This window comes from Camelus dromedarius, chromosome 22 (genome assembly GCF_036321535.1).
Source record: "Camelus dromedarius isolate mCamDro1 chromosome 22, mCamDro1.pat, whole genome shotgun sequence".
Classification (NCBI taxonomy): Eukaryota; Metazoa; Chordata; class Mammalia; order Artiodactyla; family Camelidae; genus Camelus; species Camelus dromedarius.
This window is the reverse complement of record NC_087457.1, coordinates 35667364-35694005: the sequence shown is the minus strand read 5'-3', so window position 1 is coordinate 35694005 and position 26642 is coordinate 35667364. Positions and strand designations below refer to the sequence as shown.

The following is a 26642-nucleotide window of genomic DNA, read 5'->3' as shown; positions in this document are numbered from 1 at the left end:
TGGTGTTCTCTCACTTTATTTCCTTTTGTTCTGTGTGTTAGTTGTGTGAACGAACATCCATTCTAGGGTTAATTAGGCTACAAACCCAAAACACAAATAAGAGCTCGGTAGGAAAGGGTTACTGAGGGCTTTTCCTCCAGAAAAGACAGCCTCTGGTAATAATACATATTTTACACATCACATAGCGGATCTTGAGGAGGAGGTTCCTTAGTGGTGATGGTTCAGAGTCACTTTGCCCATTGCTGCCTGGTATTCTCTGAGGGCAGGAGAGTTCAAACATCATCGCGGGTTTGCTGGCCTGGGCATCCAAAGGTCCTGGGGACAAAATGGCCACATGGCTGCCAGGTAGCCAGGCTCTCTTCTCTGGGTCTTAGTATTTTACCTGGAAAAGGCAGACTGTCACGTTCTGTGCATTGGAATCATGATGCCAAGCCAGAGGAAAACCTCCAAACATCGTCTCCTCTTACTTACGTCTAAAACAAAGCGAAGAGCAAACAGTCCAGGGTCTTAGAGGCCAAATCTATTCTAAAAATGTGTGGGGTTTTATTAATTCGATATGCTTTCTATTTCCCACCATTAGATAAGTATAGAAAATGCTTAAAGAATATATAAATTGATAAGAACAAACCAAACAACTCAATAGAAAAATGGGCAAAAGTTATAAACAGAAAACTCACGAAAGAGGAATACGATGGCCAAAAGTCCTGAAAGGACACTCCTCCTCCCTGGTGCCTGGGGACGCAGGTGGAGATAACGAGGCCATTTACATGAAGCTGACAAAAATTAAGCACATCAGGGTGCTAGAGCCAGGGCACTTTGCCCGTGGGGGATGTTTGGCTGTGTCTGGAGTCATTTTGGTCTCACAACAAGGGGTACTACTGGGATGTGGTAGGGGGAGGCCAGGGATGGGGCTCAATGTCTGCAGTGCACAGGCCAACACCTCCACAGAGGGTTACCCAGCTCCGTGTGTTCCTGTGGTGGGGACAGGAAGCCTGAGACATGGTGGAGGGACGGAGGGCAGCCAGGCCTGCTCGGTGTGCAAGTGGGGATGGAGGCCAGCTGAGGCCAGTTTGAGGCCACCTCGTACAGACAAAGCTGTGCACAGACTGTGGCCTCGTAATTCCATCCTGAGGTTTATACTTTAGAAAAACTCTCATGTGCAACACAAGGAGACACAGCGAGGAATGTCTGTGCAGCACTGTGTGGATAAGTAAGGGACGACATGTTTACACGACATAGTATCACACTGCACTAAGGTGAGTGACCTACACACGCCCTATGGGTACGTCTCACAAGCATCGCGTTGAGAAGAAGACATGCTGGAAATGCTGGCTAACTCTTTGCCAAAATCCCAATGACATTTTGCAGAAACAGGAAATCCCATCCAAACATTCAGATGGAATCTCAAGGGCCTCAAATGGCCAAACAATCTTGAAATGAACAAAGGTGAAGGCATGACACTGCCTGATTTCAAACTCATCACAAAGCTGCAGAAATAAACGCGTGGTTCTGGCATAAAGGACACGTAGACCAGTGGGTGAGGACAGAGAGCCCAGGAGTGCCCCTCACACATGAGGTCAAACGGTTTTCCACAAGGGTGCCAAGACCATTCATTCCATGGGGAAAGGACACTCTTTTCAACAAATGGTGCTGGGAAACCGGACACCCTCATGCAAGAGAATGAGGTTGGACCTTCAGCTCACACCAGCTACAAAATTAGCTTAACATGAGCCAAGGACCTAAATGCTTAAAACTCAGAAGGGAGCAGACGGCAAGAGCCTCAGGACACTGGATTTGACAGTGACTTCTTGGATATGACACTAAAGGTACAAGTAACAATTAAAAAAACAGACAAATTGAACTTCATGAAAATTAAACAATTTTGTGCATCAAAAGGCACTGTCAGTAGAGTAAAAAAAAACCCACAGAATGGGAAAAATATTTGCAAATCATGTACCTTTTGAGTGATTAATATTCAGAATATAGAGAACTCCTAAAACTCAACAAAACTACAACCAACCTGATTTTAAAACGAGCAAAAATTGCATAGACATTTCTCCAAAGATGAGGGAAGGGACCACTGAGGAGGGTGGGAGATGGACTCACACCACGCCCACCCCCCCCACCCCCTCACGGGTGCCCTGTGCAGAGGGAGACCCTCTCCCCGCGGCAGAGGAGAGTGAACTGTGCGCCTGGTTTCTTTGGGAACCCCAGCACGAGCCCACCCAGCAGGCTGACCCCATGACCCCCGGTGGCACCCAGTAGGCTCCCGTGAACCCAGGCTCAGCCCAGCCTGGTGGTGTTAGACCCCCAGTGCACATGACCCTGTGACACCGGGCAGCCAGCAGACTCCAGTGAACCCAGGCCCCATTCACCCTAGCAATGGCAGCTCCCACGGGGCTCAGGCCCAGGCCCAGGCCGGCCCCACAGGTGGACACTCCAGGCCCGCTCCCGTGGACCCAGGCTCCCGGTCCAGCCCAGCGCAGACTGTCCCTCGCAGACTCAACCTACAGGCTGGTCTCTGAGGGCCAATCCTTCTCAATCCTTTCTAAAACCAAAGAGGAGGAAATACTCCCAAACTCAATGTACGAGGCCAGCATTACCCAGTTACAAAGGCCAGATGAGGACACTGTAAGAAAAGACCACAAGCCAGTGTCCCTGATGAACCTCGACGTAAAATTCTCAATAAAATACCAGCAAAGCAAAGTCAGCAGCACACTGGAAGGGTTTTGCGTGATGATCAAATAGGATTTACGCCTGGGAGGCAAAGTGGTTCAGCGATTCTGATGCATCATATTCATGAAGTGAAAGATAAAGGCCCAACGATCACCTCAGTAGATGCAGAAAAAGCATTGGCCAAAGCTGAACATCCTTTCAAGACAAAAACCACAAGCTGGGAGTAGAAGGAGCGCACCTGAACGTAGTACAGACCGCAAGTGACAAGCCCACAGCTGACACCGGGCCCGACAAAGACCACACACCAGGAGGAGAGACGCTCTGGCACGTTCCTCTCTCCGGAAACCGCGGAGGACTGGGGAGCTCCAGCCAGGAGCTGGGGATGAAGATTAACTGTGTGTTTCTGCCACAACACTGCAGGAGCCCAGGGTCCGGTCCAGGGACTGAGATTCGGCCCGGACTTGACAGGGGCTGGGGATCACCTCCAAGGAACTCTTCCCTGGATGACTGAGGTCCCCTGACCTCACGCCTACCCAGGAGCCGACCAGACAACCCCCAGCCGGCTATCACACCACCCGTGTGAACCACTTCCAAAGCGCACACACGGCGGGGATGGCGTCTCAGAGCAGCTCACAGGCCCTCTACCAATCTGCTCTCTTCCAGTGGACAGGTTCCCTCAACCACGACACTGGTCCCAAGAGAGGGATTCAGCTCACAGCCTGGACTGATTTTACAGGAAAGGGCTTTGTGATGGTGAGCCACGTCTCCAAGCCTCACAGGTGGATTCAGTGTGTGCTCACAGTCAGTTGAGGACCCCGGCTCCTCGCAGGCAAACCCCTGCCCTGTGGGGGACACGTGCCTGGCCATTCCAGCTGCCGACCGGCCCCAACCTGGCAGCTTCCGGGGCCCCTCTGAGCCCCAGCTTGTTGGTTCATCCCCGCGGCCTGGCCTGGGTTCTTTCCCCCCACAGAGGTCGAGGGGCAGCTGTGAGGGTCACCGCCAGGCTCGGGGCTGAAGGAAGCCAGTGCGTGTCGCCCCAAGGTCCTCTTCGTATCAATTTACTCTGAGCTGAAGAGCTGACTCGGGAGCAGCAGAGGCAAGGAAGACCCCAACCCCAAGCCTTCACACTTCCACCTCCAGGCTGGACAAGCTGTCTCCTGCACCCGGGCCCAGCCCTGGCCCGACTGGCACCAGAGGAAACCACGCAGCAAACCTGCTCCGCGCCTCCCTGGGAATGCTGCTCCTGCGCTCCCACCCCAGAGGCCTGGACACTGTCCTTGGGCTGACGCTTCTCTTCACGTCACTGCTCCACGTTACGTACGTGGCACATGTCGCTGCTCCGTGTTCAGGATGCAACACAGGCCGAGCCCCTCTGTACTCACCGCCAGGGGCTCGTGGGCGACTCACTTTCCTCCTGGGCCCCGTGTCTCGTGACAGGACCCTGGCCAGGAGCTCTGTCCCTGCCTGTTTCCGCTGGTCACGTTGCTCACTCTTTCCAGCTTGAAAATTCCAGTCTACAGTATTGGGTGAAATAGCTTCCTAGAAGAACTGAAACAGAGATACAGGAAGCGGTGGTTTGAAAAGCAATTTTACACTGAGAATTTAATTCAGAGCCTCTGGACTAGAGCTTTGGGCCCACACGAGGTATCACACAACCTGTCTGTCATTCGAGGGGAGCTAGCCACCAGCTGGACAGGCTGCAGCAAGAGTGGCCAGGGCTCTGGAATCAGGAATAACCCTGTGCTTGAATTCCTTGTCTGTCCGACCTTAATGAAATTTCCTATTAACCCTACATGTCCAGTTGAGAGTCTCAAGGGCTCGAATGTGGCAACTCTTGTCTGAGGAGCGTGTCCTCTGTGCCCAAGCTTCGTAGGACAGGGCTCTCCCCTGAGACTAAGCCACCGCTGCTGCCCAGGCCACAGGGAGGAGACGGAGAGGCTGCAATCCTGCCCTGGGCAAGGAGGAAGTGGCAGAGCTGGGAGACAAGCACCAGGGAACGAGGAGCTGCACATGGAGGCGGCGGGGTGGGGGGCACTCAGGAAATGGCAGCAGGTGCTCGTTCTTAAACCAAAAACATGAATCTTTATGTTGTGGCTGAACTTTTCACTCCCAGGTCCTCTCAGGAGCCGCCAACACACAGGCCCAGCTGGTGGCCTGGAGGCCCCTGGGCGGTGGGCTCTGCGGGACACTCACCCTCGTGTGGCGCCAGCACCAGGCAGAGACCCTGCAGGGCCAGGCCCGGGTGGGGGTGATTCTTCCTCCTCCCGTGTAATCCCCGGAAGTAACGCATGTGGAAGTGCTAGGTATGTGCAAGCTTCTTTACGTAACGTTTCTGGCTAGCGATCCTGAAAAATTGCCCAGGAAACAAGCGTGAATGGGGTTTTTTGATAGGAGAGTCACCCTCCTTTCGTGAGCGTGAGCAGATCAAACCGCGGCTCTGCGGCCTCACTCCCAGCCCCGGCAGCTCGCTCCGTCTTTCATCGCATCCCCTGCGCCCTGAAGCCACAGGGTGAGGCCGGCAGGCTGCCCAGCAGGTGCCCGATGGCCCCTCCTCCGTTCTGGCTGCTGGCTCCCTGGGACTGTCTTCGCTTCGGGTGCAGCTGGGACTGAAGCTGCTGCAATTCGATTTTGCCAAAAGCCAACAGAAGTTCAAAACAGCCCACATCTTAAAGTTCCGGAAATTGTGTTGTTTTCACTTTTCTTAAAAATCCCAGTTTTGTTTCAACCACGCCTTCAAACATGTGCCTCCAGGGATATTCCGTGCACTTCCCTGCCACACTTGGATCTGCCCACTTCCTGTCCCCCCTCTCCTCCCAGGCCCCCGGCTTCTCCTTTCTGGGTGTGGCCCGTGGGTCTTCACCTTGGACAAGTGGAGGCGGAGGACTGAACATTTGCTCCAGTCTGTAGTTTACATTTACATAGACACACTGATGGAAATTGGTGGGCAAGCCAAGCGAGCCTGAGTCACAAGAGTTCATTTTCAAATTTCCTCGAATTAATTCTTGTGAAGAAGACGGTCCCCAGCAAGGTCTAAATCTGTTCGCAGTCAGTGGCGCTGGGAGGGCTGATCTCAAGTGTTGAGAAGACCTGGCTGTCCGGGACGCCCTTGGTGGGTAAACACAACAGGGTTGACAGGCCTCATTTTCAAAATTAAAGAAAGAAGAAATCCCCAAGTCTCCGTATGTGGTGATCTTGGGGGAAAAGGAGGCGAAGCACAGCCGCACTTCCAGACAACGGTAACTCTGGTGGCTTTAATTAGCTTGGTAAAGGTTAATAGCTTGCATCCCAAAGCATCTCCTGAAATGTCCTTCTCGTCCCACATCTACAAGACCTTTTTGCAAAGATCATTCAAATTATAATTTAGTAATATTGTCTGATTAATTGTGGGGAGGGTGTCGCGTCAGAGCTTCTTTTGATACTGTCGGGAGACGTCCGCTGCCTTTGCTAGCAGCATCTGTTGACTCGTGGGGACGCCTTCCCGTGTTCCTGCTCCTGCGAGGGGCCCCACAGCCGTTCTAGGCTGGTCTCAGTGCCCCTCTTCCATGAGGCTCTCTGGTGGTGCCGCACCCCATCAGAAAGGACAGACGGATGGTCAGACAGACACACCCTCACCCGTCTCTCCCTCTGGCCTCTGTGAGTACCTCCTTGGAACCCCAGGGGAGGGGCTGTCTCACTCTTCGGTCCTCCCTGGTCTTGGCACAACAGCCCTTTCAAGCTTCTTTCTTTTTTATTAAATGACCGAGGACGAGACTTGCAGCTGCCCTGCTGTCCAGAGCAGGAGGGCGGGGCTGGTGCACAGAAATGTGCAGCCAGTCTGTGTCTGCCATAGCAAACCCTAGTCAAAAGAGAACAGAGAGCTGGTGCGGCCGGCCTTGCTCCTCCCGGCGAGTGCGTGCCAGGAGGGGTGTGGAGACTGAAAACTCACGCCACTTGGCCGGTGGTGGACACACTGTGCAGACAGATTCCAACGTGCGGACACCTGCCCCTCAGGGTCCAAGCCGACCCACGTCCACAAGGATGTGCTCGCTCTAATTCATCTACTAAGAACGTCCCTAGAAAGAATTCAGGGTCCGAAAATGGTTCTTTTAAGTCACAGAGACCGCAGGTGAGTATCTAGCAACGAGCCCACGGCGTGCCTGCCGTTAGGTCTTACTTACGCACAAGTGTGTTATTCCACACTCACCTCCACAAGGGACCCCTTCCGACGACTCTGTGGCTCAGACACGGTCGGTCCAGTGGGTGCTTCGCACACCCAGCCTGTCCAGAGGACGGGGTCGAACATGGAGTAAAGCTCGTCTGCTGCCTTGGGGACCCACCTGGTTAACGGAACAACTCAGGCTGGCGCCAGACTGCAGGCCATTCATCCACGGCTATGCAGCGTGACTCAGACATGCCTGCTGGGTCACGGCCTCCGCTGAGCCCACGGGTCTGCCAGGTTGTCCTCAGTGAGTGGGAATGTCCCCACCTGTTGGCAGAATGGCCATGGTGGCCCAGGACTCAGGCCCGCTTCACGGTCCAGCTGCGAAGGATGCGTGCCGGGCACAGGCGGGTGCCCTGGACCCGCTCCCGTCCACAGCTGCATCCGCTCCAGCTGCCCAGTGCCACGTCCCACCTCCTGCTAAGCACTTTCAATACTGTTCCTGTTGGTCGCCCTGTCTGAAACACAACGATGCAGTAACAAGCATTGAACAGTAGTGGTGGGAGGAAGGAAACTTCTACCCTCTCCAGTTCTGTGACTAGGCCTGAGAATTAAGCTGACCTAAGGCAGCTTAGCAGAAGAGCCTAAGCACTTACTTAATCTTTTCACGTGTACACAGAGTCCTCAGGAGGAAAACGACCCAAAGAAGCCATAGGCCCTTTTACATAAGGTCAGAGAGCCTGTCCTGCACCTGCTGATTCCACTCAAAGTGACCAAGGTGCCAAATGGGGCGTTTGGGGGCGGTTCTGTGCCCCTGCACAGGGTGGGCAGACGGCTCACTGGCTCCCAGCACTGTCTCTGTCAGACGCTGTAGGGACGAGGGGGCCTGGGCCACAGGGCCAGAAATCAGTCCACACCCAGCACCTCCAGGACGAGGCAGCCATTTAGCCTCTCGACAGTCTCACACTCAAGGCGGGGAGGGGAGGCCACAGCCTCTGGGGCACTTGGCAATGGGGAGGGGGGACAGCAGTGTCCCGATAACTGGGGGCTCCGTGTTTAAGGGCAGGGCCAGCCTTGGCCTCCCTCCTCCCACGGCTGCTGCCAGCTCCCAGGGTCCCTCCACCCGGGATCCCGCACTTCTGGAAACGGCTTCCCTTACAGCCTGTTTGCGTCTCGGGGCCCCGACAGGACAGCGTGGGCACTTGGCCTGCAGCTCTGCACTGGTAGGAGAGTCACTCCTTCACTGTCGGGGGAAGCATTGTCGGGCCATGTGACGCCAGGCCATGTGACACCGGCCCTGCCCGCTGTCCACTGCCCCCAGAGCCCTGGCACTCAGTCCTCGCCACACACGACCCTGCAGAGACACGCATGCTCCCCGTAAACCCCTCCTCTCCCATCTCCCTCTCACTGCAGTTAAGGTGCATACTGAGTCCTGAAAACTCTAAGTCAAGGTGGCTCCAGGGCGTGTTAAGATGCATGGCACGGAAAAGGGACAGGGGCTCAGGCCCGAGAAACACGGCCCTAACCATGTTCCAGGCAGAGCTGGCCCCGGCCAGCAGGATGCACCCGTTCACTGTCCCTCCGGCATGTTCTGATCCGCAGACTCCTCCCGACAATGACGGCCACACACCTCCTGGCCCTGCACAGTCACAGCCTCACACGCAAGTCTCTAGGGTTAAAGGGGAGAGGGCACAGCATGCCAATGCCTGAGCTCTCCGGCAGAGCAGAGGGTCCCCATCAAAGGCACCTCCGCACTGTCTGAGATGCGGCCCCTTTTACAGACCGGAAAGAAAGGGGTGGCGTTTCTGCCGGTTCCTGGCGCCGTGAGATTCTGACCTGGTGCTTGGCTCCCATTTTTAACTTCCCCACTGCCTTTAAGATGCAGTTCTTCCTAGAGCTCATAGAGAAAGGGTTATCATTTAATTAAACAGGAGCCACTATAATTCTTCCTTCAAATGCCTGGCATTAGCCATTCCAAAATGATAGCTGTTATCAAAAATTATCATAAGTCATTCACTTTTTAGCGGATGCTTAATAAAGACTCCTAACTGTTAGGAGACTTAACCAGGAGAAGTGTATGTTCATGCGAATCTGTTTTATAGCATTACAAGCTAGAATGACTTTGAGCAAAATCGACAGGGCAGTTCAAAAGCTGTAATTAGAAGCAGAGAAAATTAGAATTTTTCTCGCTACCTGCAGCAACCTTATGTACTCAGAGTAATCCTCCACTGATAAACAAAAAACTGTCTTATCAAGAGTGATGGGGGAAGGGTACAGCTCAAGTGGTAGAGCGTATGATTAGCATGCCCGAGGCCCTGGGTTCAATCCCCGGTACCGCCTCTAAAATAAACAAACAAACAAACAAACAAACAAACAAACCTAATTACCTCCCTCCCCCTAAAAAAAAAAATAAAATAAAGCATGCCAGGTATAGCACTGGAAAAATATTCACAGCTCACCGAGACTAAAATTGATGGATGAGGGCGTGCCTGGCAGTGCAGCCGTTAACGGTCATTCAGCTGATGACTCCTCAGCACCTGCTGGGGCACTGACTGCACGGGGCTCCAAGAGGTGACCAGCTGCGCGGCGCCTGAGCCTGGCTGGGCAGACAGCATCCGCCGTCCGATAAGGAAGCCCAACCAGAAGTCACAGAGTAGTTCCGTGTCAGCCCAGGTGTCGAGTGGGCTGTGTGTCATCCTCGTCAAATCCCCATGGGTACTTATCACCAGGTCTTCAGGTGAGAAAACAGGCCGGCCGCCGGAGAGGCCGCACAAGTGCTGGGACTCACACCCGGTCTTTGGGGATGTCAAGATGGGTCCTCTCTGTCCTGGGAGTGCATCTCCTGGAAGACAGGCTAGCCCCCCTCCGGGCAGAGAGGCCCTGGGGAGCGCGTCCCACGGGCCCCTCGCCCCGAGGCCTGGCAAACAGGCGGCTGACCATCAGGACTTAAAGCAGCCTTGACTGGCTGGAGTCTACCCAGAAGACATACCCAGGGTCAGCGAGAAGCTCTGGGAAAAGCAAGTTCACCAACCGGGAAGGGAGGTGAGAACTGACCGCCCAGGGAGGGGTTGCAGGCGGCGGGGACACGAGAGGCAGCGGGGCCTGGAGACAGAGGCTTGTCACACGTTCTCTCACAGGGGGACTTCTGACCCCCAGGACTGGTGTCCCCACAGGAAGAGGAAGGGACACTAGGCTCACTCTCCCACAGTGAGGACACAGCCAGGAGGGGCCTCCCAGCACCTGACCTTGGACTCCCAGGCTCCCAAGCGGGAGAAAGTGAATCCTGTGGTTTAAGGCCCTGGCCTTTGGTGTTCTGCTTGGCACCCGAGCCCAGTAATACAGTTAACAAGTAACGCGCCCACACAACAGACACTTGTGGTGACTGTTTCATCAGCAGATGGACGTCCACATACACCTGTAAGGGGACGAGCCGTCCTCCGTGACAGGTGCTCAGGAAAGCGGTCTCAGAAGCGGAGCAGCACTGGTCGTTCATCCGCAGAACATGGGGGCAGCTGTGATCTTACTTGATAAAGCAGGAGGAAGAGGCTGGAAATGCGGAAAGAAACCTTTAATATGCTTATTTGCGATGAAAAGATCCCAAGTTAAGCCCTGGAAGTAGAATCCAAGGAGACAGTGGAGTTCCCTTCAGTACAATTTAGAAGCAGGTCTAGGATTCCAGCTATGGGGTGGTTTAAAAACCACCGAACGAGGGAGTGAAATGATTTTAACCAAAGAAGATATTAGTTTACTCGTGCATTCTACAACATCGGTGGTCCAGCCTTGTCCAGGTTCAGTGATTTTAGCAAAATACATTGCTTGGGAGCCGCATCTCCTGGTTTATTAGGTTTTCTTTTCAATGGGGAGATTCAGTACAAAACTGATATTTCAATGAAGTTGAATTAGACACTGCAAATCAATGTGGGTTATTCTGAGCTTACATTCATGCTTTTGAGACAGGAAGGGGGCAGGGCACTCAAGGAATGCTACAGCAATTAGCATCAAAGTGGTGGAAGATTCAACCCCCAGGAGGCCCTGAGGCTCAAGGTGATGAGAGATTTAACTTCTAGCAGATCCTGAGCTTCATTATATGCTCGTTGTAATTAACACTGTATTAACATGGTGAACAACATACGCACAGGCACGTCGGCAGTCCCGAGGCTGGCCACAAAAGGTCAAAGAGTGGGAAATGGCCAACTTCCTGGGATCTCCAGCCCCTTCCCCAGGCTAGTTAGACTGGTCCTTTCACTTATTAGCATATGAAGCCACCGAGCCCATAAAAACTGGCAATATGGCGCCTCCCCACTGCCTCTCTCTCCCTCTCTTCAGAGTTGCCCGCACTCTATGGAGTGTGTGCCTACTTTTATTCTAGTCTGAGCACCCAGCCCCCAAACCTCGTGGCCTTTCTCTTCCCTTACAATGTATCTCTCAGAGTAAATCTACCTTTACTCAACTGTGACTTGCCCTTGAATTCTTTCCTGCACGAAGCCAAGGACCCACACTTGGCTGGGCCCGTCTCAGGGGCTGAACCAAAGCTTGGTACACGGCCCTCCTCACGCCCCACATCCGTTTTTCTTGCATCACTTTGGTTCAATTCAAACTGCCTGTCCAGGTGCAGGAAGAAAAATGACATTTTCTTTATTTTTTTATGTACCAGGACCTTGTGAGGACCTAGAGGGGTGGAAGGCACCCCAAATCTACCTGGTATCATGAGTTACACTGGGTGGGGACGTGGGGAGGAGGGATCTTGCAAAATACTGATTCTCATTCTGAAATGTTTACCTTTAGAAATCATCCCTTCGTTCCCTGGAGAAATGGCTGCTCTCGGCTCTGGGACACGGAAAGCTCTCAGGTTGCCTGGGATATCTGGTGCTTTCAGACAGCAGGGAAGTCCTCATAGTGGGAACATGTCAAAGGATGAGGAGCCAGCCTGATGGGGCTCCCACTGGACAAAGAAAAACCCATGGGTCCATAATGGGGAGACAGAGGCAGAGACAGGCAGAGACAGAAGCAAGCAGAGACACACAGACACGTCTCCTGTGTGCCCCTTGGAGAGGACTAGCCACCATGAAAGCAACTCTTTCCTTGGAGATTGGTTACTAAGGGGAATAAATTAAATAGGAACCTGCCTCCTTCAGAGAAACCGTGGTTCATTCTCCTTGACGAGGGAAAAAGGCCTTTTTCACAGAAGAGCGCCTGGTAGTGAGTGTGGCTGGGAAGACAACTGGAAAGGCAACTACTTTACAGCCCAGATGAAACAGCTGATGTGGGGAGGTTAGAGCGGCTCTAACACAGTCGGGAACATTTGCGGGTCCAGTGACATAAGCACCACAGGAAGGACGGACGGGCTTCGGACCCAACCTGCAGGGGCGGAGTGACCACGGGCAGAGAGCAGGCCATTCTCAAGAAGACCCACCTGGGCTCATCAGAAGGAAACGAAATGGCAGGAGGAGGGCGGAGAGACCAAGACCGAACGCAGAGTGTGACCGAGTGGCTCCTGGTCTGAGAGGCACTTTTGGGGCCCTGGGGAGCTGATATTAAGTCCAGGGGCCATCTCCTCAGGGTGCCTGCTGTCGGGGCAGCCTTATTCATGCTCCCAGAGGCCATGGCTCAGGTGACAGTTCATGTGGTCGCTCACAGTTGGAAATCAGTGTTAACTTTCTGACGTATAAATCACTCTTGTGTTCAGGCAGAACGTCTTTGCCTCTAGGAGATGCCTGGGTTCAGACAGCAGCCTGAATGCACCCGGGTCACAGAGCTCAGAGGGTACAGAACAGCTTATAAACCGTGCAGTGAACAGCAACAAAGACCCAACTTAAAGAAACACTGGGCAGCAGCTTTGAACAGACGTTTCTCGGGACACAAGCGGCTGTGGGTTTGCTCCGGGGCGGGGCTGCCCTGAGCTGCGTCCCTCTGCCCTCCCCTCAAGGGGACGGACGCCTGCTGGCTTCTGTCAGTTAAGAACAGGACCTCCTGGGGGATGAGGGTGCCTGTCTTCCCAGGAGGTTCTCTTTGTAGTTTTGATTTTCCTGGAAGGTGTAATGTTTCTTTTACCCTAAGTTTCTGTCTTTTGCGCAAAGTCCTCTGGGCCTCTTGAAAGGCTTGTGGGGAACGCTGGACGGTGCACGCTCACTGCGACAGGACACCCCGCCCAGGGACACGGGGCAGCAGCCCACCCAGCGGCCTCCCTCCGCCTGCCTCCCTGGCCCCCCGGCCAGCCTGGGCTCCCCCTCGAAGCCCAGGTCCCGGCAGGCACACGGCATCCTGACCACAGCTGTATGGCCCAGAAGGAGCCGGAAGACAGCCTCCTTCCCATGGTTGCAGGGACCTGAACTCACCACCCCAGCAGGTGCCTCACTCAGAGCTGAAGACAGCTGAGGAATCGCCCCCCACCCCCCGCTTTCCTAAAAGAGGGACATAAATCTCCATCTGTAACCGTGTCTCTCTCTCCAGTAGCAGGAAGAGGACCATGGTTCCCAGATGCAATCACTGGAGACAACGCGCGACCCTTGCCAGCCTGGGGAAGACGCGGCGGGATCCCCACAGCCTCACCTCTGCCAGTCCCCGGACATGCACCTTCCCTCATCTCGCCACTTCTCTACCAACTACTGCAAATTCAGATGCCATGTGAGCCAGGCTTTAACTGCCCCCCTGGACTGCGCACCTTGGGGTTCCCATGCATGATGCAGGTGACAGCAGACTGTCCGCTGTCCTCTTGTAACCTGTCTTTTGAAGGTTTCATCTCCAGGCCCCAGAGCAGCACCTGGGAGGAGACAGGAAAAGCTTTTCCCTCCTCACATCCTCAACAGGCACTTGCTGAGCCCTGGGGGGCTTGTGAGGTCTTGTGAGGTCCCGGGGGAACATGAATGCCCAAGACTGAGTGTCTCCCTGAGACTTCAGGTGTGACTCAGACTCAAAACTCTGCCTGCGACACTGGCCCTCAGGTTCTGGTCATGAAACCCGGGTCCCTGAACCCCCTTTTCAATGCTGATTAGTATTTTATGAATAAAGGTTGACTTTTTACTAACTCAAAATGGTATGTGCATAGACAAAATGCATCTTATAAAAAAAGAATGCATATTAAAAACATGAGTGGCATCTGATGGAACTTATCTTACAGAGCGAATAGTTTGCCAACTTGGGCTTTAATTACCATTTGCTACAGGTGCCTTTGGCCACCATCACGCTGGGCTGCTGAGAGCGCTGCACAGCAGGACACCAGCCACATCTGCTCGCGAGCCCTCCCACCGCCGTCCCCCCAGGCAGGTCTGCAGCTGGGCTGTTCTTGGGGAGAGCCCTGCTGCCCCGCACACACAGACTTTCTCAGGGAGAGAGCAGCATGTGGCTTTGCTCTCGCCTTGGCCTGGATTTTCTGACAGACCAGGCCTCTGCCCTCTCCAACAGGAGACTGCTCCTTCCGACTTGCAGTAATAAATTCTACTTTATTCTCCCACTCAGACACCCGAACGCTGCAGGCACGTGGTAAGTGAATCAAACACAGCAAATAATAATTAAGCCTGCAGAGAACTGTGCGTGTGTGTCAACACAGCCAGGCGTCTCGGGATCCTCTGACATTTAAAGCATCTGATATGAATTTCACTAGTTTTCTCTTGCTCTTCCCTCACGTGGACTTCAATTTTTATAAAAGCATGGATTTCACGTTTCAAACTATGAGCTCTCTGGTGCAACCAAATACGCACGCACACGGGACAGCCCCCTCTTCTTTCTTGTGGTTGGTTGTCTGGTTGGTTGGTTTAGTTGGTTGTTTATGTGTTTGGCTGTTGGTGTTGCTGGTTGGTTTAGTTGGGTGTGTGCCTGGTAGGCTGGCTGTATGTTTGGCTGGTTGTATTGTTGGTTTAGTTGGTTGTGTGGTTAGCTAGTAGGTTGTGTGATTGGTTGTATGGTTGACTGGCTGCTTGGCTGTATTACTGTTTGGCGCAGTTGGTTGTTTTCAGTTATGTGTTTGGTTGGTCGTATCGTCAGTTTAGCTGGCTGTGTGGCTGGCCGGTTCCCCATTGCTTCCGGGACCACAGCTGCTGCGTGCGTCCTGCCGCTCACTTCACCCGACACAGCCACTGCCGGCCCGCACGTGCTCGCTCGCCATCCTCCCCGCCCCCCTTTCCTACGTCTGCACCCCCGCCCCTCTCTCTGCCAGGCAGTCGTTCTACCACAGATCTTTTTATTTGAATACATTCTTGCAGAAGTTCTATTGTTCTGTGTGCATGAGTCTTTAATCTATTACAACATTTTACACAGACGTGTCATCATCACGTTTCTTACTTTTCCTCCAAGCAGCTGTTTTAGTCCATCTATGAGGCACAGCCCATCTCACTCGCTGCTTCCAACACTCACACCACATTCTGGCCCGTAGGGGACGCCAGGCAGCCCCCAGACACCACAGATGGTGCTTGAGCGAGTACCTCTTACCTGAGCTCAAGGACCCGTGTGGATTTCCCCGAGCTGGGCACCCGAAAGCAGAACTGTGGAGTTCTCAAATCCTCTCCAGGTGGGCTGCCCTGCCCACACCTCCTCCAGCCGGGCACAGCCCAACGCCTCACCAACACCTGGCACGACCAGCTCTCTATAAAAGGACCCCCTGTGTAGTTTGTTTCCTGTGCTCTGGAAGGCAGGGGTCCTCCTGGGTTGGAGCCCATCCTGCTCTTGTTACCCTGGGCCCCTCTTTCTCCTGGTCCTCTGCACCCTCAGCCCGGTCCTCCCGCCCCACGACCCACGTCAAGTCCCAGGCCTTCATCTACCACCCACTCAACGAGTGCTTAGCGAGTCCTGCTACGTGCCCACCCCTGACCGCAGCACTGAGGACAGAAGGTAAACACGTGTCAGACAACACACTCCCAGAGCGAGACCACCACCTCTGCACGCAGGCGCAGGGGGTGGCACACAGCCCGGCACACAGGTAGACGCGGTGAGCGCCAGGAAGGACTAGTTCAGGGGCCGTCAGAGCTGGGGACTGGCTGGGAGCCCCAAGAGGGTGACAAGGACGTGGCCTGAGGGGTGAGCAGCAGGCAGAAAGCAAGGCAGACACCCCAAAGCCCCCGCCCTGCTCAGGATGGGGCCCTGCTCTTAGCTGCACCCGGTCCCCGCCCAGGAACCTCTGCTTTACCTTCTCTAGGGACTCAAGCTCCATCTTTGCAGGGTTGAGAAAGGTGCCGTCACTGGGCAGCATGGAGCTGGAGAGGGGACTTGAGGGCCAGAAGGCTTCTTAACTGACCTCAGAAGATCCTCTGTATTTCAGCTGTAACCTTCCCCTTCTCCTACAGGACCTGGCATTGCCTGGTGTGGAGCTTCTGGGCGTCTCTGTCAGCTGGGGCTTTCAGGCTGCTGTAACGACATACCACAGGCTGGCGGCTTCACAACAGACACCTGCTTCTCACAGTCCTAGGGGCTGGACGTCCAGGATCAAGATGTCAGCCAGGAGTGCTGGTGAGAGCTTCCTGGTTCACAGACAGTATCTCCTCCCTGCGTCCTCACGTGGAGGACAAGAACACTAATCCCACTTGTGGGGGCTCCACCCACCACCTCATTACCTCCCAAAGGGCCCCCCCCACACACCACTACATGGCGGTGGGGATTCAGTATGTGAATTCTGGAGAGACACAAACATTCAGACCACAGCAAGCTGCTATAACAAAACAGCATGGACGGGGCGGCTTACGCACAGACCTCTGTCTCCCACAGCTCCGGAGCCTGGAATTCCGAGATCTAGGTGCCAGCAGAATCAGGTCTTGGAGAGGGTCCTTTTCATCCGTTAACATCACTGTTCTCTTTAACGCACAAGTTATTCCACATGTGGCCAGCGGGAGACTAAGCTGGCGTTTCTGACACTTTGGTGAGTTCTTCTGCGGTTCTGAGCACGCACGTGCTTCCTGGGCTAAGGTACTCCAGTCTCACCTGTACTCTGCCTCTTGGGATTGCGGACATACCAGGAAGTCACTGTGCACGCCGGGAGCTGCGCTTACGTGTAAATGCCTGTCGATGTTTACCATGCTCGAAGTGAAACAGAAATTTAGAAATACATGTTAACTCATTTTAAAAAAACAATAATAAACCCCTTATGTTACCACAAGTTACGTATTTTAGTGAACAATAAGTATAATTTTCAAAACCAACTCTTCAGCAAACTTACTGTAGAGTGGGGAAAGACAGGAGTGTGTTGATATGCTTCTCCGACAATTACGGACAATTGCTATGCAACAGCCAACCTCAGTAGCTGCAGGTTCTACAGGCTGGTTGCAATGTGGAAGATGAAGCCATATGAGCAGTGGTGTTGGATATGAGTTTTCCAAAATTCGGGCTTTCAAGTGAAAATCTGAATTTTAGCACTGGTGATAAACTGTCAGTGTGTGTTACGTGTTACATAACAACACTGTATTTCTACTGCAGACAATACACAGTACTGCACGTAACATACGATGCCCATGTGGTGTGTGTGCAGACATGTACACACAATTCGTCCTTAGTTGTTGGAGATGTAACGCTGGGTGGGTTCCGAGGCTCAGAGCCACTTGCAGAATTATTTCTAGAACGCCGTCCGGGTGCCGTGTGTCTCCCACCAGCCACACGAGTGAGAACTTGTCAGGATTGGATTTTTTATTGTTTCCCTTCTCGTCTGCATTGACGACACTAGTGTGACCCCCACCGAAAGACTGCCCAGTTGGGGTAAAACAGGCCCAAACGTTTGAGAACAAGAAGGCTTTTCAAATCTTCCCCCCTTCCCCGCACTGGGGGATTGCTGAGTGCCAAGCCTTCCCGGGCCGGGGGTCTCCATCCTTCTCTGCACCAGGGTCTGGCTGTCAGGTGAGCACACATTGGCGACGAGTCAAGCGTTTTCTCTGTTTCTTTTATGCCTCCTGTGAGCCTCCTTTTCAACTTTCACTAAAATTTTCCTCTGTTGATGAAAATGTCACAGAGAAATAAAATTCTAAGCATTTTAAGTTCCACTGAGTGTCTAATCTTTGATTCATCTGTCCCACCGGACAATCCTCAAAGGAAGGATGGAAAACCAGAGCCCACGGCCGCCACAGCCACGGGCATTGGCCTCCAACCCTCGGCGCCCCAGCCTCTCCACAGGCCGAGCCCGCGGGAAGAGCTTAACGGATGCAGTGGCCTTTCTGCGGCAGAGACGGTCTGCCAGTGTGTGAGGAGTGTGTGTCCCTCGGGGATTTGGCTGCAGGGAAGCCGGGGGCAGCTACAAGCCACAGTCAGAGGGGACAGCAGAGCCTGGGCTCTCCAAGTTGCCAGGAACAGAGCCACTGATGCGTCACCATGGGCACCGTCCACCCCATGCCATCCCCTGAGCCATGGGCCCCGCTACCCCGTCTCTTTCTGCTGCTCCCGTGACATGACAGCTACTCAGGGCTGGAGGAACCAGAGGGGGTGCTGCCGGCTGGCCTTCACTCTGTGCCCCCAGGAGCACCAGAGTCTGGATTCTCAGTGGGCTCCATGTGTGGGTTCAGGGGCGGAGACTCTGCGCTCCGGGCCCTGCCACGCCCCCACCCTGGGCCCTGACTCCTATGCCCATGGCTCAGTCTGCGCCACCACGCACAGTGGGACCAGGAAGGGCCTCCCCAGGCCTCCAGGGCTGTGCTTTCTCAGGCTTGGGGAGCACAGTCCTGTCCGGCCCGGTCACTGCTGGCGCTGGCCTCTGTCCTCTGTCCCAGGCTCCAGGCGGCTGCTGGCAGTTTCTGAGGTTTGGTCATGCAGCTCTCACCACGGGGCTGGCCCTCGACGTGGACTCTGGGGCCCCAGCCTCACCGTGCCACGTGGACCGTCCTCCTTCTCTGTCCTGGGAGGACAGAGCCAGGCATGGGAGCACACAGGGCAAGACTCTCTAACTTCAAAGACTTGAGACGTGGTGGTCACTGGCTCATCCCGACTCCGGGGGCCCCGTGGGTGGTCACCCAGGAAGCGTGAGGGGCCAGCAGTGAGAAGAGGCCCCACTGTCCCCTCTGCTGTGAGGCACCCAGAGCCCCTTCCAGGCCGGTTCTCCTCGCCTCCCCGAGTCCCAGGCACCACGTCAGAGGCAGAGGCTGAACTCTCTCTTCTGCCGCATGTGCTCTGAGGAAGTCAACGTGGAAGCTCCAGTAATGAACAGAGCATGGAGGAAACTGTCATTCTTCTCTTGCCAGTTCGCCAAGGCAGACTTCAGCCAAATAACGAGACCATTAAAATCACCCTTCATGTAGCAAGAGCTGAAGTGGGGGATTTATTCCACAAGGTCCTCAGGGTTCACGGAGTCTTCATGGGATGGGCGACCTGGAAAGGGAATCACCCCTGCAGATATTTCTTTTCCAGGAGTTTTAAGAGGCCTTCTCACGGCCTCTCCTTGGTGGCCTGGGTGTGCTGGGGACACAGGTGTGACAAAGTGACAGCCCTGCTCTTCAGATCCAGACTTGGCCTGAGTGTTCTGGGCTCCCTCACAATCCGAGTTGCCTGCCACTTGCAACACTGCCGACCTGCACCACCAACATGCTTCCTAAAAACAGACTCTGCTGTAAACAGCAGCACAGACCCGTCCTCAGCACCCACAAGGTGCTGGGTGCCCAAACCGGCCCTGGTGAATGCTGGGGAGAGAAACTGGGCAGGTGGGCACCAGGAGTTCATCCCACACAGGGCACAGCCCACCCACTGTGCGGGTGGGCAGCATCACGGTTTTGGGCATGGCCTTCCAGTATTTCCCCTCCCCACTCGATGGTGACCCAGCAACACGAGTGACGTTGCCCTGGGGATTTATTTTCAGAAAAGGTGCACAGTTCTTGGTGCAAAAGGAAACTACCATCCCCCACGCAGTGCTCCCCAGGACACACTGCAGCTGTGTGTGTGTGTGTGTGTGTGTGTGTGTGTGTGTGTGTGCGCGCGCGCGCAAACTGCCTTGTGTTCCTACGTGACACAGAGCTGAGGCTGAGCCCAGATGCTGTAAACAGTTTCCTCACCTGTGTGCAGGTTGGTGGAACACCTGTGGGCAGGTGGCACTGGGGGAGCTGCAGGAGAGTGTCCTGCACGGCGACTGGTGGGTCCTCAGGTTACGAGGCTCCCTGTGAGAGGCTCAGCCCCGCAGGGAGACTGCCTGCAAGGATCCTTGAGGAACTAGTATTCTTTGGGGGAAGAAACAGTTTTACAAAGTTCAGCACCTCCTTTAATCTCACTTCAGTTTCTTCTCCTCAAACGCTAATTTTTACTTGTTAAAGTCAAGTATAATGAACTCTAACGCCCATTAGTGTTGGTAAATATCTTCGTTTGAGTCTTTTATCACAAAATTCTTCCCAACCACCGGCTTGGCTCTCGTCTCCGTGTTCAGAAAAGGAACCATCTTCGTTTCTGTGTCAGGGGATTCAGGGGGCAGTATTTTACTTTCTTATTTGTACTTTTCGCTTTAATTTTTAACAGCATGAAAAATAATATTTCCTAAAGGCAACAAAGTGTTGTGAGAATAGAGAGAGATTATGTGTATTAATAATAAAAAATAAGAATTTTTATCCTTACAATCAATAAACAAGACTTTCTTTCTCTCCGCACTTGGCCTTGGGCTGCTGGCCGGAGCCGTGGTCCTCCGGGCTCTCGGACGGAGCGCATCCCCTGCTCTGCCCTTCCTGCTGGGGTGTCCTCGGTGCAAGGTCCTTAAAATCAGCCTTCCTCTGGAGCACCTCTGTGGCTGCGGTTAACCCTTCGGACACTTTAGGCCTGAGCCGGTGCCGAGTGCAGCCAAGCCAGCCTCGTCTGGGGCAATTCCTCACACACCGCCAGTCACGGTCCTGCCAGTGAGCACTTATGCCCACGGGAGACCATACTCACCCCTGTGGATCTGCTGGGGTTTTATCCACGACTCCCCGACGTGGTAGCAACGCAACACACAGCAGCCAGCTGGCCCCAGAGTGTAAACAGGACAATCAGCTCCTTGAGGGAAAGACCCCACTTTTCATCCACGTGGCCCAGTGCCCAGCAGAGTCCTGGGATGTTAGCATCTGAATCACAAATGGAAAGTGTATCAATTAATGGGGCCACATTTAGGGGGACAGTCAGGTACAAGGACGGTGCCAGTGTCCAAAGGGCCCTTAAGGACGCTCCCAGGCCCCTGATGCATGTGACAGTCGTCCAAGACAAGCACACCATGTGCACCAGGTGCCATTCAGACCCCGTGTGCCACGAGCCCACTCTGCTTGGGGCCTCCCCCCACCACTGCCAGGCAGGGGACACTGGGTCTGAAGGTGCCCATCATGGGCACTGGCTATTCTCAGATGAAGGGAAAAGGCGACTGGCAGACTGCTGAGGCCGAGTTTGACAGATATGTCTGTGAGAAAGGGTGGCCACAAGGTAGCACTAGTGATGGGAACTCTAAGGCTTCCGTGCTCGCGATCAAGAGTGACCTTAATTAAGCTCAAGCAAACATCTCTTCACCCACAAAGTGGCGGTGATCATAACTGTAAAATCCCTAATGGATTTTTGTGAGAACAGAGAGGTGTCACGTGTAAGGAATTTATTGCATGCCTGGCACACAGCAGGTGCTCAATAAATGTTAGTTCCCCCTTTCCCCTTCATCCTCCATTAAGAGCATAATTAAAAAGCGGATGAGTACCCAGGTTTGCAGTGAGAACATCCCCAAGATAAGAACAAAGACTTTACTGAGTCTGTGAGGAGGAGGAGACAAGGCGGCCCCTGGGATCTCCACAGGTGTCCCCTGGACCTCTTCTGCGAACACTGCCTCCGGTGGCTGATTCCTGACAGCTGCCATCAGTTACTGTCTGTGTTCATGTTGGAATGTTCCAGTCCCTTAAGAAAACATTTATTATTTTAGGACAGGCACATTTCCAGCCAGGGCAGTGGTGATGAACTGTGAAGAGGAGATATTCTTGGGGATAATTTCCAGCAGAAGTATGTCAGCCGAGGTGAGTCAACAGCATAGCTGCTGATTGAAATACCCTCTTGTGGTGCAGACAGAAAACAGTCTGGAGAAACACCGTTTCTTCACCTGCTCTGTCCCTCCCGGCCCCTCTGCCTTCCTCCCGAATTTCCAGACGTCCTCATCCTATCTGTGTTTTAGGGAGACATTCAGTTATCACCTTTTATGAAACCGTCTTTCTCCCTTGACTCCTCCATGAAGGTAATTTCTCTCCATCTGAATTCTGATAACAGGTCACCTATATATTCTCACCTAACCTTTGCTCGACTCACTGTCTACATCTACCTTTAACAAGTCCTGTGTGACAGTGAGCAAGCCTCTTAAATCCTCTGGTCACCAGCTTCCCGTTTCCAAAATGAAAGGGGTTGAATGACCCTGTCTGAACAGGTATGGGGCCCAGTCAGTGATGGCAAACAAGTCCATCTGGTCCACACTGGTAAACGAGCCACCCAGCCTGTGGTACGTGGGTCTGAAGGGCCGGCGGCACCAGCCACACTCCCAAAGCAGGTCCTCTGGAAGGAAGACCTAAGTGGTCGCCTTAAGAAACATCTGTTGAGTGGCCACTCTAAACCCATGCCATGTGCTGTGGGCCAGGGAGGTGGCAGCACAAGGGCCAATGCCAAGTGCTACATGCAAGGACAGACGATGTCCTCCTGAACCTCAGAGGGGTCACGGTGTGGGACCTGAATTAAGCCCTGAGAACAGCTGATTCTTCTATCTGACCGCTCTCCTGGTGGGACGGTCATTTCTCATGCTCTGTCCGTCTCCTGTGTGACCTGAACCACGCGCTGCGCCCCCTGATCACGCACACCGGCTCTGCGTTTGCCCTGAGAGCTCTCCAGGAGTGTCGTTTCCTCTCTGCAGTGGCCCTCATCACGATCCCCGCTACGTCTGCACCTCTTCCCTGGCCATTCGTGGTCCATCTCTCTGCTTACCTTGCACCCATGAGTTTTTGTCTGATTGTTCGGTCCTGGCTGATACCCTGCCAGTTTGTGAACAGGTCTCGAGGCTCAACCTTCTTGCTGGTACTGGAGCAGGGAGAGTTCCCTCCACCTTCTTAGGTTCTGTGGCTGGGCCTGAGAATTAAACCGACACAAGGCAGATTAGCAGAAGAAAAGCACACAGATTTTATTAGTATTTTTAAAAAATGTCCACAGGAGATTTCAGAAGGAAAATGGCAGCTCAAAGAAGTTGTTAGACCTGAAAGCTCGTGCACCTCTTCACACAAAGAGGGTAAGTTGTGGGGACGTGATGAGACGAAGGGGCAGTGAGCTGCGGGACAGAGCCTGGGAAACAGACGAGAAACAGCCGGGAGGTCGGGGTCACGTCAGTGGTTTGCCCAGATCCCCGTCGCATCGACCCCCGTCTCTGGAGATAAGAACGCTCTGCCCTTCCTGGTGCAGGGAGGGCACCTTCCTCACGGGAAGTTCACACCCTGCTTCAGGCAGAAAGAGGAGGTCAGAGAACCTGTCCTGCACTGGCTGCTCCTCAGGTGCCTTGGCCCAGAGTGACCAGATGCCAATGCGGGACGTTTGGGGGGACGTGTTCTGCACCCCTTCAGTACCAAGTCAAGTCACTGTGAGCTCACGGCTGTCCCAGTGCTGACAGGCAGGGACCAGCCCCCAGACCAGCTGGCTGAGGCACGGGGGCTGGAGGAAGAGCAGCCGCTGGTTTGAGCATTACTGACGGGAGGATCAGACCCAGCCAGGCCAGTCAGATGAGAAGGTGGCTCACGGTGAGGGCAGCTGCCTCCCGGGAGGGGACTGCACGGTGTTGGGGAGGGAGGGAGGCCATGCGTCTGTCTGAACTTTTATTCTTAGGCACGTATTTCTGAAAAATCTTTAAAAAGAAAAAAAAGAATGAGAGTTTACTCTTTAGAGTCCATCTTAATAATGATACTATTTTCTGGAAATTTATATCTAAAAAACTAAAAGGAAGATGAAATTGAGATGTGTAAAAAGACATTCATCTCTAAAAGGCTTTAAGGGTCTGGGGTGAAGAGAAGTGCTCAACACTAGCCTACCTTCCCCAAGGGAAGGGCACCAGCAGCAGAGCTCGATTCACTCACCCTCAAACGGTTCAGTTCTCTGCAGCTAGGTTACAAAACTCACCCCGGAGCCGAAACTCCACCCCACTGCGTGCTGGGTCCCGCGATGGGGCATCACCTCGAGTTAATCCACGTGCTACTTAGGCCAGTCCTGCGAAGGAGGGCGCATCTGCATCCCGCAGGCTGAGAAAGGCAGGCAGGACCCGAGGAGAATGAAGCCACCACTGATCACAGCCGGCAGACAGGGCCGCCAGCAGGTCCTCCTCCGCCTGGCCGGTGTCCACGCTCTTCCTCCCTGCATCACTGCGCTGCTTCTAGCGACCGTGACATTCAGAACATCCCCTTGAGCTCCGGGTCTGAAGCCTGAAGGCCAGAAGTCTGCTCACCAGCATCCCCACAGAACCGCTGGGCACCAACAGAGAGTCGCGCAGACTGAAGCTTCCACACTTTCAGGAGAAGCCTGGAATATGGACAGTGAGACTCAGAAATGGCGACTGGACTCAAGAATAGTTGCCAGTAGCAAGCTTCTGGCAGGTGGTCCTCCTAGTGTGATTCAAAATCCCAGTCCAGGGCAAGAAGGCGTGTGGAACAGGAGCGACCAGCAGGGCTCCCTCTCCCTTGGGAGGGGTCTACACGCTGGGCACACTGAAGACGTGCAGGGCTGCTTGGCGTCCACCACACTTGTCTGCAGGCTTCTCAGTGCTGACATTACAAACCTGCTTCCAGAACCTTCTGCGTCAAGAGGAGAAAACTAAGAGCAGCAGCCGCCTCATGGAGCTCCAGGGCGCGCCCGGCACTGCGCAGAGGCTGCAGACGCCCACAGCCAGCTTCAGCCTCCGGAGGCTCTGAAGATCCAAAGTCAGGGCACATTCCCCGGAGAAAGTGGACCAGGGCACCGGACGGGGGGAAACGCCAGGACCGGCCAAGTGCGTACAGGCGGACCAGGACAGCTTTTCCTGAAAACACAGAGCATCAGGGTCTGTGAACAGCCAGGGGATGCCGTCCTGCTCCTGAGGTCTCAGGATGCAGGGCAGCCGGGCTTCTCCCGGCACAACTGCCTCCCGGGCAGCAAGCGACGAGCTCCTCAATCCTCAGAGCCTCCTCTGTCTGCACGAATCCACACCGTTCACGGAAGACCAATGACATGGACTGAGTGAATGTTCTGTAGTACTGTGAAATACAGACAGTTCTAATTTCCCTCCAGCCTCAATCATGAGGAGGAGGAGACGATCATATTTATGCTGTCTCAGAGACAAGATGTACCTGTCTTTGTTTTCTAGAAGTGGTGTTTTTCTTTTTGGAATTAGATATCCTGATCACCCCACCTGCTCAGTCACACCCCTGCTCCTCTGTACTTCTGGGGTGTGGTCAGGGAAACGGACAGAGTAAACCCCAATGAGCCAAGAGGAGCGTTTACAGGGATTCTGTGCTGAGACCAGAATCAAGTAAAGGCTCAAGTCTTGCCTGCAGATTAGAGCTTGTTTCCTGGAATCCATCAATACTGTGTTAATTTGCTGGGCAGGGAAAAGTTATAAATTGTTCATAACTTAAAGACACAAATTGGATGTTGAGAATTAATAGGAAATTATGAATCTGCCAATATTTAATTTATTTTTATATTGGCAAACATGTGTCATTAATTAAGAGGCACCTCAGTGGGAATCAGAAAGCCAGGGTCCCACCCGAGGTGGTGGGAGGTTCTGGAAAGGAGGCAGAAGCTGCCGTTTCCCACCTGCCAGGGATACCTCAGCCCCCAGTGAAGGGGACATGATTCCGGGGCCTCTGACCTCTGACCTCCGCAACATCACGTCTTGGGAGGAGGAGGGAGTGGTGGCAGCAGATCGCGTCTCCACCGAGGGGGAAGGGAGACAAAGGGCATCCGGGTGTGGACGGGACGCTGCCTGCAGCTCCCACTTTGAGGGGCGGCTGTGTCCTGACCCCAGCTCTGTGGAGACAGCAGACCATCATCCATTTGCAAGGAGGCAGCACTGGAGTACTGTGGGCTTGTCCTGATTGGTGGACCTTCCTGGTGTGTGACCTGTCCTGCTTGGTGGGCCTGTCCTGGGTGTAGGCCTGTCCTGGGTGGTGGCCCGTCCTGGGTGGTGGCCTGTCCTGGGTGGTGGCCCGTCCTAGGTGGTGGGCATTCCTGATGTCCAGGCCTGGTTGGTGGCCCCACTTACCAACCTTTATCAAGCTTGGGGGACTTCACAGCAACTAGTCTCAAGTTGACGGATCTCCAGAACCAAGTATGGAACCCTCAGTGTCTCGTCTGCCTCCAGAAGGTTCTACTTAGTGGGACAGATGCCTCTTAAGGACCTAGAGGGTGATGGGGAAGAGGAGCTCTGGAGAATGGGGCACCACAGTGGAAGGAAAGAAAGAAAATGATCTCTTTCACAGATAACAAGATCTTGTACGTAGGAAACTCTAAAGATTATGTGCGCGCACACACACACACAAAACTATAGAGCTAACATATGAATTCAGCAAACCAGCAAGATACAAAATCAATATTAAAAACCAGTTGCATTTCTATACACCAGCAGTGAGCAATCTGAAAAGAAAGTTAGGGAAGTAATCCTATCTATAACAGCATCAGAAAGAACAAAACACTTAGGAGTAAGTTTAATAAAGGAAAGAAAGATCTGCACACTGAACACTGCAAAGCATTGCTAATAGAAGTTTAAGACATCGAGACATCCTGTGTTCACAAACTGGAAAAATTAATGTTGCTTAAGATGTCAATACTACCCAAAGCAATTTATACATTCACTGCAATCCCTGTCAAAATTCCAATGGAGCTTTTTCCAAAAATAGAAAAATTCAGCCTAAAATTCATACAGAATCTCAAAGGACCCCAACCAAATAGCCAA

At 53.6% G+C, this 26642-nt stretch overlaps 1 protein-coding gene across 1 annotated transcript in view; it reads right to left on the bottom strand.

Moving 5' to 3' along the window:
- The window catches only part of ERICH1 (glutamate rich 1), a 68833-nt gene continuing 42191 nt past the window's right edge, over positions 1 to 26642 (bottom strand). The window contains exons 6-14 of the mRNA XM_064477627.1: positions 24489 to 24728; positions 23837 to 24232; positions 22661 to 22801; positions 21449 to 21595; positions 15933 to 20790; positions 7142 to 11756; positions 4870 to 6992; positions 4059 to 4224; positions 1 to 382 (exon numbers count right to left, since the gene is read on the bottom strand). Coding sequence (XP_064333697.1) covers positions 24222 to 24232; positions 24489 to 24728 — 251 coding nt within the window. The 3' untranslated portion in view covers positions 1 to 382; positions 4059 to 4224; positions 4870 to 6992; ... (3 more) ...; positions 22661 to 22801; positions 23837 to 24221. The remainder of the gene's footprint in view (positions 383 to 4058; positions 4225 to 4869; positions 6993 to 7141; positions 11757 to 15932; positions 20791 to 21448; positions 21596 to 22660; positions 22802 to 23836; positions 24233 to 24488; positions 24729 to 26642) is intronic.